The sequence below is a fragment of the Danio rerio genome, chromosome 3 (assembly GCF_049306965.1).
Source record: "Danio rerio strain Tuebingen ecotype United States chromosome 3, GRCz12tu, whole genome shotgun sequence".
NCBI lineage: Eukaryota > Metazoa > Chordata > Actinopteri > Cypriniformes > Danionidae > Danio > Danio rerio.
In genome coordinates, this window is record NC_133178.1 from 18636091 (window position 1) to 18650837 (window position 14747).

Here is a 14747-nt window from a genome sequence, read left to right on the forward strand (position 1 = left end):
GTTTCATTTTCACTGCTAAGTGCTGTTCATTCTTCCCGCGCGTCTTCCGATGATCGCTCTGTGCCACAAACTGAATGTTGATTACAACTTTTTTACCTGTTATTCACAGACTATGCAGGTTCTGTTCTCTAAAGTAGACGCACGCGTTTATCATTGAGTAGGGCGCGCCCGCCCTCTCTGTGGTAACAGCTCACGGTCAGCAGCTCACATCACATGTGATTTCGTGGCCGCGAATACATCATTACATGAAGACAGAAATGACATTTTTGATTGAATTGTACCTTATAAATACATTTGTGACACTTTCAACACTATTTGGAGGTGTCCATGTCGCTGAGCAACGTATGTAAAACAATATGAAAACTTGTGGGGTCGCCTTTTCTTTACTACTGAACTAGAAAATATGATTGACAGAACCGTAGAAATGCTGGTTTAAGATCATCTAGGGGGTCGAATTAAGACTGGTCTTTTTTTGAATAATTGTGCAGCTCTACCATACACTCTCACATGCACACACACTCATACACCACAGCCAACTTTTAATTCACTTATACCGCATGTCTTTAGACCCACGCCAACACTGAAAGAACATGCAAGCTCCATACAGAAATGCCAACTTGCCCAGCTGGACTCGAACCAGAGACCTTTTTACTCTGAGATTAACTTAACCACCGTGCTGCCTATAAATATAATTATATAGGCTTAAATGGCTTTTTTAAATATGTTTAATGTTAACTAGTATGGCATTAAACAAGCATCCATGTTCACCTTTCTTTTGTTTTCACTCTTTTTTTTATATAATTTAATGACGCATTCATCAGGTAGGGAACAAAAATATTACCTGAAACTCTCTGTTTTTCCCATCAAAAGGTCTACATTCACGTCTATTTGTCTTCTGCATCTAATGCTTAAAATAATAAAAGTAGCGGACACAGAATTGCGCAGTCTATTATTCTCATTACAGAGTAAAATTATAGAGAAACTGTGTGTTTGCTAATGAAATGTTGCAGAAACATTTTCTGCTGCTCTTTCTCTCTCTCGCTCTCAGTTTTGTTTCTGTGTATAATTATAGAGCTTTCTTTTAGTCTGTGCGCACTTAAGTTTCAGATACAATTTAAGAGCGGTTGATGTGATGTTTCAAGCTGTGATACTGCAGTGTGCGATGCTAGAATTCATCTACTGTAAACATATTTTGAGCAACATTTTCATGTACTGCCTAAGTAAAATAAATGTATTACCAATAGTATTTAATTATGCTTTAGGGTTTGTTGTGACATATACCTAAAGTTAATGCTTGACTGTGTGTTCTTAAAATTCTGTTCTTATAATTCAGACTGGGCTCCAGAAAAAGCACCTTCCGACAAATCAAGACAACAACTTATGAAATTCTACAGATGAAAATGATAACTTGCAGTTTCGTTTAAATAATACATCACTTTTTTGATTTCCCAGAAGTATTGACGTGTCACATAAGACCATTCTGTGATACTTTTGCATCTTTTTTATTTACTGTTTATTAGAGACCGAGCACTATCAGTAGACCCTATTGATATTGCTCCGTTTATTGTTCTTCTTCTTCTCTAGAATAAATCACATTTTTGAGGGTCCAAACATGCTTTAAAACTCACAAAATGTTGCACACACACCAGAAGTGTCAAAAAATTACGTTTGATATAGATTTCGGAGGTGGATGTGGCAAACTGGCTCAACAGTGCAACCTACAGTATGCATGTTTGACAGAGTGGCCACCAAGCTACGTTTCATACACATGTACGAAAATCGGCACCAGTGGTGTAACAAATTACAAATACTCAATTTATTGTAATTGAGCAGTTTTTCTTCTAACTGTTATTCACTAAGTAGTTTTAAAAATGTGTACTTTTACTTTATCTTGAATACATTTTTAGTTCAGTATTGGTACTTTTACTCCACTACTTTCCTTCAACCTGCTGTCACTACTTGATTTTTTTCCTGTCTTTTGAGGATTAGAAAAATCCGTCCTGTGATTCTTGTCCAATCAAATCCCACATAGAAGGTAAATCGCATCATAATGAACTATCCCAATACATGGGCGCTTTAAAATCACAGCAAAATTTTAGAAAAGTGTCCAAGAAGATGTTCAAAATCTTTACACGCATTGACCCAGAGACTGTTTAGATGCATGTCACTGATGAGAAGATGACAGATGTTTACTGTATGATGACCGAAATGGCCTTGAAAACCCAGCAGGCACAAGACATCAACATGACATCAGATTGACATTGTACCCCAACGTCATAGGGATTGTTACGATTTTAAAGATGACATAAGCGCAAACACAATATCAACATGTGAGGGACAAAATACCAATACTAAATAAGTGCAATAAAGTGAGTTTATTTACAAAGATGGTAATAATAATAAATGCAAAAATATGTATATAAAAAACATTAAATATTTACAAGGATATTTTGAAATTTACAAACAAATGGGACACACGATGTTTGAACAGATAGATGGGAGAGTTGGAGACGCAGGCATCGTCCAAACAATAGAAATAAATAAAACAAAACAATCTATTGGCCCAAGCTCTACCCTATCTATCCATGTAAAAGGAATGTAAAAGGGATATTGCATTTTGTTTGGAAATGAAAATCAGGTTCACATCAGAACTCAATGTCAGGCTGACGTCAATCCAACCAAAAATCTATGTTGAATAATGTTACAGGTTGACATTGTGTGGATGTTACCACTATTACATCTATCAGATGTTGGCTTTTGGTTGTCAAACTTGACGAATGAATTTCAATATTTGACGTCAATATGATGTTGGTTTAAGATGTTGGCTCGACATTATTGGACATCAAAATAACGTTGTTCTTAAACACTGGCTAGTCATTGAATTTTGGTCGCCTGATGTCACAACCTAAATCTAACCTAATACTCACTACTGTAGAGTACTTTTAAAAGGTCTACTTTGAGTAATATTTACAACAGATACTTTTACTCTACTTGCGCTACATTTTTAGACAAGTAATGATTTTTCTACTTGAATAAGATTGTTCAGTATTCTTTCCACCACTGATTGGAACACACTTCAAACATGCCAATACCTACAAAAAACCTCTTGGAGCAAAATTATTTGCAATATAGTAAATGAACATATCATTTTAATTTCTGGGTGAGCTATCACTTTAAATGGCTAGTTTTTGTCTATGTTATTAAATTTGTGCAGTAGCTGTTGGGTAAACACTAATATCATATCATATTGTGTGAACACTGTTTTGGGTGGTTTATGAGAATACAAATTTGTTTACTAACATGTATGACCTATTAAAATGTTGAAGTGTTTTATGAGGACATGTCTTGAATTAAAAAATCATACCTAACCGGTTCTTTTCACATTAAAAAATTGCAAAGTTTGGGGTAGGGTAAGGAGATATTGTAATTGTTTTTTACAGTATAAAATGAACTATGCCTATGGAGAGTCCTCATAAACCACCAAAGCCAACATTTGTGTGAGTGTTTGTATATATACACTCACCTGTTCATGAGTGACAGGTATGAGTCTCTGTTTGGACAGTTCCCTTAAGGTGCTAACATCTGTTCTCATATCCAGCTTACAGCCGACCAGCACCAGCTTTGCATTGGGGCAATACTCCTGAGCCTCCACCTGCCACTGACAGAGCCAGACAAACAATCTGTAAGTCACTATAGACATTTGGGGCTTGGGGTTCAACAAGGGTAAATAAAAATGATCAATAACAACATTATATGACCCAGGACCACAGAAGTGTTATTATTATTGTTAAATTATATTCATTAAGATTTATACATTATAAAACCTAATTAAACCTTGATTTGAAAATCAAGTCTGAAGTTTTAAGCAAAATCCAAATATTAAGAAAATCACCTTTAAAGTGCTTATCAATCTAATTATTATGGTTTTTCTCAAATATATACACTCAAAAAAATTTATTATGGCTTTAGTTGGTCCAAAGAATGTAACTATGTTTAAATTAAACAATTTGCTTATGTTTGTGTATTAAAAATAAAAGTGTTGTGTTGGAAAAAATTTGAAAATGTAAGTTTTCACATTTAAACAGCTCGCTTAATTAACATGAATGAAAGGGAGTTGTGTTGCTTCTGCAGTACTGCATTTTGGTCAATAGGTGGAGAAATATCTGCACATGCGCAGTTTCAAAACAACACAGGAAGTAAGAAGATTCAAACCACAACGATCACTCTCAACTCGGCGCCATATTATGGGAATCAAAAGATGAAGATTACAGTACAAATTGAGAACGTTCACAAAGCTTTCCCCACTGTGGACACAGGTGAGATTTTTTTTTTTTACTTATTATGTATTTATACTGAGGCTGTGACAACATTTTAATCATAAATGTACTCTCTTGTAATACTATGTTGTGTTTGTGTATAGTATTGCTATGAAATTGCCATGTTCCCTGTGTCTTTTCCACATTATAGACAGATATATGTATAGTTTGTTTTGCATTCCTGTGAAATTTTATACTTGGTATATATTAACTCCCCCAAAATAAAGTTGCAAACGTTGGTAGTAAGGAATAGTCATGTTAGAATAGTCTAAGCTTTTCACTCATCATAGCACACGTGCTGCTGATAATGTGACAATAAAAGTGATTTGATTTTTTATTTGATTTGATAGTCTTTATTTTAAATGAGTGTCAAGCAGTTTGTCAAGTTTGAATGCCAGTTTTGATAACCTACATACAATTTATTAAAATGTGGTGTTGGCACATTGTTATTTATTATCTAATTGTATTATTCAAGCCTGTTAACTTTTAAAAAAAAAAATCAGCAAAAAAGCATATGTGACACTTAAATAGTATGACATCTAGCATGATGACATATTTAATGTAAGCTTATTTGTTTGGTCATCTAACACGTTTAAATTTTTAAGTTTAGTAGTTTGCTATGTATATTATTATATTTTATTATTACAAATCTTTGCTCACTCACATCTATTTTCTCCCTCACAGGTTTACAGCTCAACATCTAAAGTCCCATATCTGGCTGAGGAGACTGTGGATCATCCAGGTACTATGCCTTTAGACGCCTATACACACATTAAAATGATATACAGGAAAAATTATTAGTAATTTTAACTACTAATTTCTTAGTAAATTACTAATTGTCATTTCATGTCATTTAGAACATCACCAGTGGAAAAAAAGGTGTGAATGCATCCTCAAAGCCCCCAAGTGCAGGGAGTACATGGTAAGCTATTTTATTTTATTTTTTTAAACATTTTGTATTTTCCTCTTAAATCAATTCCTTCTTTCACCTTTGATCTGTTGGTAAATGTTTTATTTTTTTACCTGACATTTTTAGAATGCTGGGCATGATGAAGCGCAAACCTTCTACAGTGTTACATTAACAATCTACAGTGGTTACATTAACATTTAGCAGACTCTTTTGTCTAAAGTGACTTACAACTGAGGACACATTCAGCAAATCAACAAGAAGTGGCAATACACCCAAGATGTGCTAATTATACAAAAAAATTTAAGAATTAAGAATGCTTCTACATGTGGTTTGTCAAGCCCACACACCTGTGTAAAGCAGACTTCATGCACAATGTTTTTTTTTTTGTTTTTTAGATATAGGGAGTGGTTGTAAGAAAGTGTCTGGTGCAAATGTGCATAAATGGTGCAAGTGTCAGAGAGATGAATGTGTGTAGCTATTGCATGTTCTGTGATGGTTGGTCTAATTTATGGTATAGTGCTGATCGTGTTACTTTGCTTTAAATGTTAATCTTTCTTTGAACAACTGAAGTGTTATCTGCTTTTTCAGTGTAAAGAAGGTACAATAGTTTACAAAAGAAGACTTAATTTTTTCAAGTATATTTTTGATAAATCATTTGAAGGCAGAATATTGTTTTTGAATGTTTTTTGTAATATATGAAAAGTATTATTATGAAAAGTGTATTTTATGATGTTTTTGTAAGCATATTTTTAAAATTATTTATTGTTTTCAATTTGCTTCATACTTGTATTACTATTATTTTAATAGTATTAATATTTTAACTTATTGTAATAAGTGAAGATACAGATAAAGACAGTATTTGGATTTTGATAATCATTTTATTGCTGGAAAATGTGTAAAACTGTAAAAATGCTATTGAATAAACTCAATGAAACGGAAACTGTTTTTTTTTTATTTGGTTAAACATAACAATATCAATTTTACAATAATTGAACTTAAATAACTACATTGATTAAAGCTAAATTATAAATGTTACGTTGATTGAACTAAACAACATTACATTACCTTTATGTAACTAACTTAAGTTCACTAAAATTAATATTCTTTCTTAAAGGTAACTTAACTCTGTTACGTGGAACCAGTGGACAAAAAAAAGTTAATTAACGCCAACATATCATTTTTTTGAGTGTAATTTACAAAAGGAAATTTAATTAATATATTAACAGAACATGACCTTTACTTTATATTCTTATGAGTTTTGGCATAAAATATATGGTCACACTTTACAATAAGGTTCATTAGTTAATGTTAATTAATGCATTTACTAACATGAACAAATAATGAACAGTACATTTACTACTGTATTTGTTCATGCTAGTTAATGTTAGTTAGTCAAAATACAGTAGTAAATTAGCTTTATAGCTAACTCTGGCACGACATGTCATGTTGTACATTGTCCCTGTGTAAAAATGAATAAATAAATAAAAATAATGAACCTTATTGTAAAGTGTTACCATATATATATATATATATATATATATATATATATATATATATATATATATATATATATATATATATATATATATATATATATGATAACACTTTACAATAAGGTTCATTAGTTTTTTTTTTTTTTTTTTTTTTTTATACAGGGACAATGTATATATATATATATATATATATATATATATATATATATATATATATATATATATATATATATATATATATATAATTATATAATTTTAACCCATACAGTGTACATCTTGTATGTATACAGGTTTAATGCTAAAGAGTCACATAAAGACTTTCACACTACAGATTTCAATTTCACATTCTACAAAAAGCATTTTTACCTAAATATTAAGCAGCACAAATGTTTTAAAAACTAATAATTAGTAATGCAGGATCATTGATGAAACTGTAACATTGGAGAAATCATGCTGAAAATCCAGCTTTTGCATCACATAAAAAATTAGAAAATTATTATCATTAAGTTTATATTAAGTTTTCTATAATAAAATAACTCAAATAATAATCAAATAAAAAAGGCAAGGCGAGGCTAGTTTATTTATATAGTACATTTCATACACAATGGTTATTCAACATGCTTTACATAAACAGGAATAAAAGAAACAAGTACAGTATAAGAATAAAAGGATATAAAGAATACAAGTATTTAAAAATTACAAATTTAAAATGTGTTAAAACAGGTTTTTAAAGAGTGAAAATAGAAAGAAAGACAGTGTGGTTGTCAGATGTAGCACAGTGCTTAATTTGTAAAGGCACAGCTAAAAAAAAAAAAGGTATAATTTTTATTAAAGTCATTAAAAAAACAATACTGAAATAAATCAATTAAATATAATACATTAATAAATCCGTAATAAATCAAATATCTGACCATAAATATTGTTCAAAAACATCTTTTTCTTTCTGTCTGTCCGTTCTTTTCTTCGATTTTCTCCAACTGTCAACAAAGCGTTAAATCTGCAACTGTATATCTGTCAGTTTCTCTAACTCACCTTCCATCCTTTCTCCTATCCAGCTTCTACAGTCCATCTAATAATACTCTATAGATCTAAATATTAAATATTTTATTATTATTATCATCAATATTTTATTTAGTTTTCCAGCCAATGCCTGCAGTAGTTGTTTATGCTCTAATACAGCGAGGAACACCGCTCCGGCTCCTTCCTGTAATTTATGTGCACATAATGGCTGCATAATGTAGTTGTGCGCTGCATCTGAGAGAGAATTAGGAAAGCAATTTGAACAGCTATTGTCTGATTACTTACAAACACTCGCACTGATGCACATCCAAATCCAATCTGACAATATTTACACCCGTTTTACAGGACATGCAGTTAAAGTGATAGTTCTACCAAAAAACTAGAAATTATTTAAGTGGTTCAAAAACGTTTAGAGTTTCTTTTTTTCTGTTGATCACAAAAGAAGATATTTTGAAGAATGTTGGCAACTGGTAGAATTGACATCTATAATTCTTTCACAACAATGCGATCAGTCTTGTCTGGTTCATGAAGTGTACGATTACATTGGTGAGATTAAAGCCTTTAGTGCCCCATGTGATCAGCTGCTAAATTCAAATCTGCTTTTCCGCAATGACTCTTACTGCTTGCCGCAAATTACAATTTATCAGCAGTTTCAAACAAATACTGTTTATTTTAGCTATAAGACATTTAAATACACATAAGTACTAGCAAGATGTCAATTATGCAGGTGGCAATTATAATTATTTTAACATAAACAGAGGATGTGCTACAATCACATCATATACACACTGTTAAGGTTACATGAATATTTACTCTGTGCTTCTCCCAGTTAATCAGCCACTTACTTTCATGTATTTTAAGAGAAGTTGATTAGCTATCATGTTGGAAATCCAGCACCTCTCATTTTTCCTTGCAGTGCAGACTAACATCACTGAGACAATAACCCACCATGGATTTAAAACGATCATTATTAAGTTGCTAAAATGATATAAAATCTCACAAAATAATTAGGATGTTTGTCAATATTCATTATAATGGTACTCCATTAACCCAGCTTGAAATATAAGATCCTTATAGCAACCAGTCTGATGCGATGAACTTATCCAAGTTGTTATTATCTTCTTCTTGTTTTTTTTATTTGTTGTTCAAAGCAGGAACAATCTTTTATCTTTATATATCAATGCAATATGGAACGACGGTAAAAAAACTGCATCACTCCGTCTCTTTCTCTCTTTACAACCCAGATATAACCTGGTCAGTCATCAGTAAGCAAAGGAATAATTAAATCCTACAATAACAACATAAACATTCTTTTGATTGTAGGCAGTATAAATGCAATAAATAAATAATGGTAACCGTACAGAATATTCAGAAATTTACATAATAAATATGGTGTAACATTCTTTCAATTCAAGTTTATTTGTATAGCACATTTCACAGTAATTATTACTCCAATATTTGCAATATATCCAACATGCCAGTACTTATTATTAAAATGAAAAGAGAAACAAAAACAAAATATGCTTAAATTAACAGGGCAGTGGCGTGTCATGTGATAAAACTTTATTGCCCTGGAAACCTTAATGCAATGGTCACATAAAAACACACGCAGGGGCATCAACGGGAGTATTTAAAACTTGTATGTGACAGAAAAAATGCTATATAAGTGATTGCTACCCATTTCCAACATTCTACAAAGTATCTTCTTTATGTTCAGCAAATAAAAGCAACGCAAAAAGGTTTGGATGGTGAGTACATGGCGACTGAATTTTAAGCATTCGGTGAACATTCACTTTAACAAACACCGCTTCAGATTTCATTTACACCAGTGTTTTCAGGAACATTCCTGCTAATGCAAACCATCCATGGCCAGTTACACAGACTGTCCGCTTGTGTGTGAGCATGCATAGTCCATTTGTGTGTGTGTGAGGGTGCAAAGGTTCAGCTATCTCAGCTATGTCACCATTTCACAGCTTCTGAATGTGTGCAGCCATCCATCAAACAGCGCTGTGATCTTTAACCTTAAATGCCATCGTTAACTGACCAATCAGAGTATATTGCCTGCCTCTCAACATTCCACAGCAGTCGTTAGCCCCGCCCCTTTTGTGGCAAGGGTAAATGATGAAATGCAGTGCCAATTCTGGATTCATTTTTGCATAATAATGTCAGATTAAATCACTCTGATAATAATAATAATAATAATAATAATAATAATAATAATAATAATAATAATAATAATAATAATAATAATAATAATAATTCAATGTTGAAAATGTGTACTTAGAATTAACACTCACCAAGCATTACATTTGATGTTGAAGACTATATGAAAGTGTTACTTGTCAGTTGGTGTTCCTTGTTTTGGTGTAAACTTGTCAGTTGGTGTTCCTTGTTTTGGTGTAAACTTGTCAGTTGGTGTTCCTTGATTTGGTGTAAACCTGTCAGTTGGTGTTACTTTGTTTTGGTGTAAACTTGTCAGTTGGTGTTCCTTGTTTTGGTGTAAACTTGTCAGATACTGTTACTTTTTTTGGTGTAAACTTGTCAGTTGGTGTTACTTGTGTTGGTGTTACTTGTGATGGTGTAAACTTGTCAGTTGGTGTAACTTGTTTTGGTGTAAACTTGTCAGCTGATGTTCCTTGTTTTGGCGTAAATTTCTCAGTAGGTGTTACTTTTTTATTTTTAAATAATATGTATATATATATATATATATAAATGAATATGAAGTCAGAAGCACTGACTGGCATGACAAATGCTTGAGTTGTGAGCTTAAGTCACTTGTAACATGCGTTTGAAAATGCTATAATTTTCTAAAGTAAGTAACAACAATAGTTAAAAATTCCTTAACAACTAAACAGAAGTAAATGAGTAGTTTTTCTGTATTTTCGGAAATTATTACTTCTTTTTTTATTACTTTTTTGCCAAGAAAAGGCTATGATAAAAAATATTGGTACATATTTAAACTATATCATTGCAATTATTATTATTATTATTATTATTATTATTATTATTGTTGTTATTATTGTTATTATTAATAATAATAATAAGGGATGTCCCAATCAAGTTTTTTTGCCCTTGATTCAGAGTCAATTGATTTCGAGTATCTGCTCATATCGAAACCCAATCCGATACTTATACAATATATAAAAAAGAATAACGAAGAGCAAACAAACAGATCCTGGATGTTCCTTATTTAATTCACCTTTTTTAACATTCAACAACTGAGTTAACAAACAGAGCACTTCTGTGAGGTAGCTTCAACCATCAAGTAATAAATAACATCAGTTCTTCACTTTTGGACTTTCGTGCAAACATTATAATACCTCCAGACCCGACATACTCACATATTCCGCTTTAAGCTGCTTCCTTCTACTATTGTATTTTTTTTCATTCTACTTTTTGTATTAATATTATCTGTTATGCACCTACTGTAGGGTCTGATAATGCAAGTTCAATTCTCTGTATGTCCTAAACATGTGGTTAAATTGACGATAGAGCTGACTGATTTTGACTTTGGCTAGAAATGTGTAAAAGGTCTATACTGTATCTTAATATACTGTAAATTACTCCTGCCATATCAGATCTAAATTTTCAGCATAGATACTCCAGTGTCTATCAGAAATCATTTTAATATTACAATTTGGTCATTAGCAAGCATTTATTCTTTGCAATCAGTGTACCATATTTTTATTTATTTACTTTTATAATTTTTTTTATTTTTTTGCAGAAACCAGTGACACATTTTGTAAAAAGATTCTAAATATCTTGATAACTGTCACCTTTTATCCATTTAACAGATCCATGCTGAATATAGCTGTGCGTTTCTTCTGTAAAATACTGTGATATAAATATGTGACATTTATTAATAACTCCCACTGTTCTTCCTACATCATCTCAATATCTTTTTCTCAGCAGACCTAAAAAAAATGCGGAAAATGCATTCAAAGCCCTCATCGCTATAAGCTCACACATCCTCACGACCACATAATTGTTGGCATCTGTGTTTAGGTGAAGCTTGTGTTTTTGTGTAAATCCACAATGTCGTCATCCTCCCACTGCAAAACACCCACAAACAAAAACTTCTCTTAGTCAACAATTACATTGTGTTTTCACTGCGAGACACGGGATTCACTGCCGCTTGGGGTCAGTAAGGTTTTAGGTTTATTAAAAGAAGCCTATTTTGGTCACCAATGCCGCATTTATTTGATCAAAAAAGACAGAAACTGTACAATTGCGAATTATTGTTACAATTTAAATAGTTTTTTATTGAATATACAGTAGTTTCAAACTGGTATTTGTTCATGTGATTTATTTTTTAGCATCATTATTTTAGTCTTGTCGCTCAATAAATATTTACCAGTCCCTTCAAAGTCCAATTGTATAAATAAATATATAAATAAAATAAAATTAATTAATCAAATATATTTATAAGTAACAAAATATTTACGTATTTTTTGTCTATTTTCAAGTCTAAAAAAAAAATATTGCTAAATGTTTCGGGAAATGCGATCACAAAATCATAATTATACAGTGTTTGGCATAAATGTATACACCCTCAAAAGTCTATCTTTTAAATTCATATTGTCTAATTTTTTTTATTTGAAGCCTTACAATATTATATTTGTGCAAATATATTAGATTAGTCAGTATTGAAGCCAAAACTGGGGCTAATCTATCAAAATAACTTAGGATAACAGTCCAAATATTAGTACACCCAAATTTATACGTTAGTGAACATTATTCACTGCAACAGCAAGAAGGTCGCTGGGTCGTTGCTTCGAACCTCGGCTCAGTTGGCGTTTCTGTGTGGAGTTTGCATGTTCTCCCTGCGTTCGCGTGGGTTTCCTCCGGGTGCTCCGGTTTCCCCCACAATCCAAGGACATGCGGTACAGGTGAATGGGGTAAGCTTAATTGTCCGTAGTGTATGAGTGTGTATGTGTATGTGTGTGTGGATGTTTCCCAGAGATGGGTTGTGGCTGGAAGGGCATCCGCTGCATAAAAAGGTGCTGGATAAGTTGGCGGTTCATTCCGCTGTGGCGACCACGGATTAATAAAGGGAATAAGCCGACAAGAAAATGAATGAATGAATATTTCTCAATATAATGTAATAATTTCTCAAATTTTTATTGCTGAGCACTGCATTAAATGAGTCTCTGCAAAATCAGGAAGAGTCTGATTTATTTTCATTATTACTAGTGTTGAGCTTCATATTTTTATGGAAACTGTGACAGTAGTATCTTTCAAGAGATAGTATCTTTTAAAGCACCCTTAAAAAACTGTTTACTTTTATTCGTAAAGGACACATTACTGTGTGTGTGTGTGTGTGTGTGTGTGTGTGTGTGTGTGTGTGTGTGTGTGTGTGTGTGTGTGTGTGTGTGTGTGTGTGTGTGTGTGTGGGTGTGTGTGTGTGTGTCTGTGTGTCTGTGTGTGTGTGTCGGTGTGTCTGTGTGAGTGTACGTGTTTTTGTGCCATATCAGGGCACAAATCTGTATAATGACATGGGTATGACACAGGGATTACAAAAAAGGAGGTGAAATATGAGGACATTGGTGACGTCCTCATTTCTCAAAATGCTTATAAATCCTACAGAATGAGTTTAATCAGAGAGTAAAGCTGCACACAGTCTCCTGTGATGGTTGGGTTTAGGGGTGGGGTGGGGTGGGGTGAGGGCAATTTAATATACGGTTTGGACAATATAAAATGAACGGAAACCTATGTAATGTCCCCACTTTTCACAAAAAACAAAAGTGTTTGTGTGTGTGTGTGTGTGTGTGTGTGTGTGCGTGTGTGTGTGTGTGTGTGTGTGTGTGTGTGTTATTTGAGCCTTCTTTTCATCAAAGAATTATAAAAAGTTAAACATGTCATCACAGTTTAAAACAATAAAGCAGGAAAAATGTCAACATTGACAATTATAAGAATCCTAATCTCACAAGAAAACGTAACTATTTTTACATTTTGTCAGTTTAGTGGCTAATTCATACAAAATCAGTCATAGGAAAATGTACGATTTTAAAAAGGAGGCGTGGCACCCAACCCCACCCTTAAACCCAGCCATCATTGGGGAATAAGCAAATAGTATGAATGAGATCATACTAATAAGCCACTAAATCAAAAAGTTACAAATTGCCGTGAGATTGTGTTGTAATCATTATAAATGATTGTGGACCAAAAAGCTTATAAGAATGATTTCTGAAATAGCATGTGACAAGTATTATGAAGACATTATTAAATCCCAAGAATAAATGACATTTTAAACTACACTCATTAAAAAAACAGTTATTTTAATTTGTAATATTTTTTTACAATTTCCACTGTATTTTCAATCAAATAAATGCAGCGTTGGTGTGCAGAAAAGGCAACTTTTTAAACATTTTTTTAAAAATCTTAGTACGCACATCCTGTGTAACTGTGTTTGCAACTGCAAAAAATGCACTTCAGAAGGTAAATACTGATATGTTTCTTTATCACTTTCAGGATATGAGAAGATAAGAGAGAAAAGAGGATCTTCTGACCTTCTTAGTGATGCTGTCCAGCGTCTCTGGTCTGCTGATATCAAAACAGATGAGCACAGCATCGCAGTCTGGATACGCCAGCGGCCGCACGTTATCATAATACGAGGAGCCTGCAAAACACAAGCACAGTGGCGCTCACCATCAAAGCTCTTCGTTATGACAAAGCTAATGACGCTCACCAATGCTGGGACACGTACAAATTATGCACTCTTAAAGCAGGACAGATGATTTAAAAGACTCCAGTGGTGAGTGCGTGAGTTAGTTAAGTTTCAGTCAATTCTGTCTCTTTGATTGTGATCAATCATCATTTATATTAATGATCCATTAATGGATTAATCATTAATCTTAATCGTGCAAAATGTGTCGAGCGACACCCTATCATCAGCATGCAAATGACTCTTAAAATGAAAGCATCTTCAACCAAAGGAAAATGTTTTAATTAATGCCGTCAAACAATTAATTGTGATTAATCACATCCAAGATTACATTACATTAGTTC

At 32.6% G+C, this 14747-nt stretch overlaps 1 protein-coding gene and 1 long non-coding RNA gene across 3 annotated transcripts in view; one reads left to right on the forward strand and one right to left on the reverse strand.

Annotated features, from left to right (window-relative positions):
- Window positions 1-14747, reverse strand: part of rnd2 (Rho family GTPase 2) — a 49237-nt gene that overhangs the window by 4331 nt on the left and 30159 nt on the right. The window contains exons 3-4 of one of the 2 annotated variants that reach the window (NM_001045364.2): window positions 14249-14358; window positions 3524-3658 (exon numbers count right to left, since the gene is read on the reverse strand). In NM_001045364.2, coding sequence (NP_001038829.2) covers window positions 3524-3658; window positions 14249-14358 — 245 coding nt within the window. The remainder of the gene's footprint in view (window positions 1-3523; window positions 3659-14248; window positions 14359-14747) is intronic. The other variant, XM_017354589.3, reaches the window with a different exon arrangement.
- Window positions 4223-6166, forward strand: LOC141381175 (uncharacterized). Its single transcript, XR_012400920.1, has 4 exons — window positions 4223-4316; window positions 5001-5058; window positions 5174-5238; window positions 5353-6166. It is a non-coding gene; the product is annotated as an uncharacterized lncRNA (long non-coding RNA).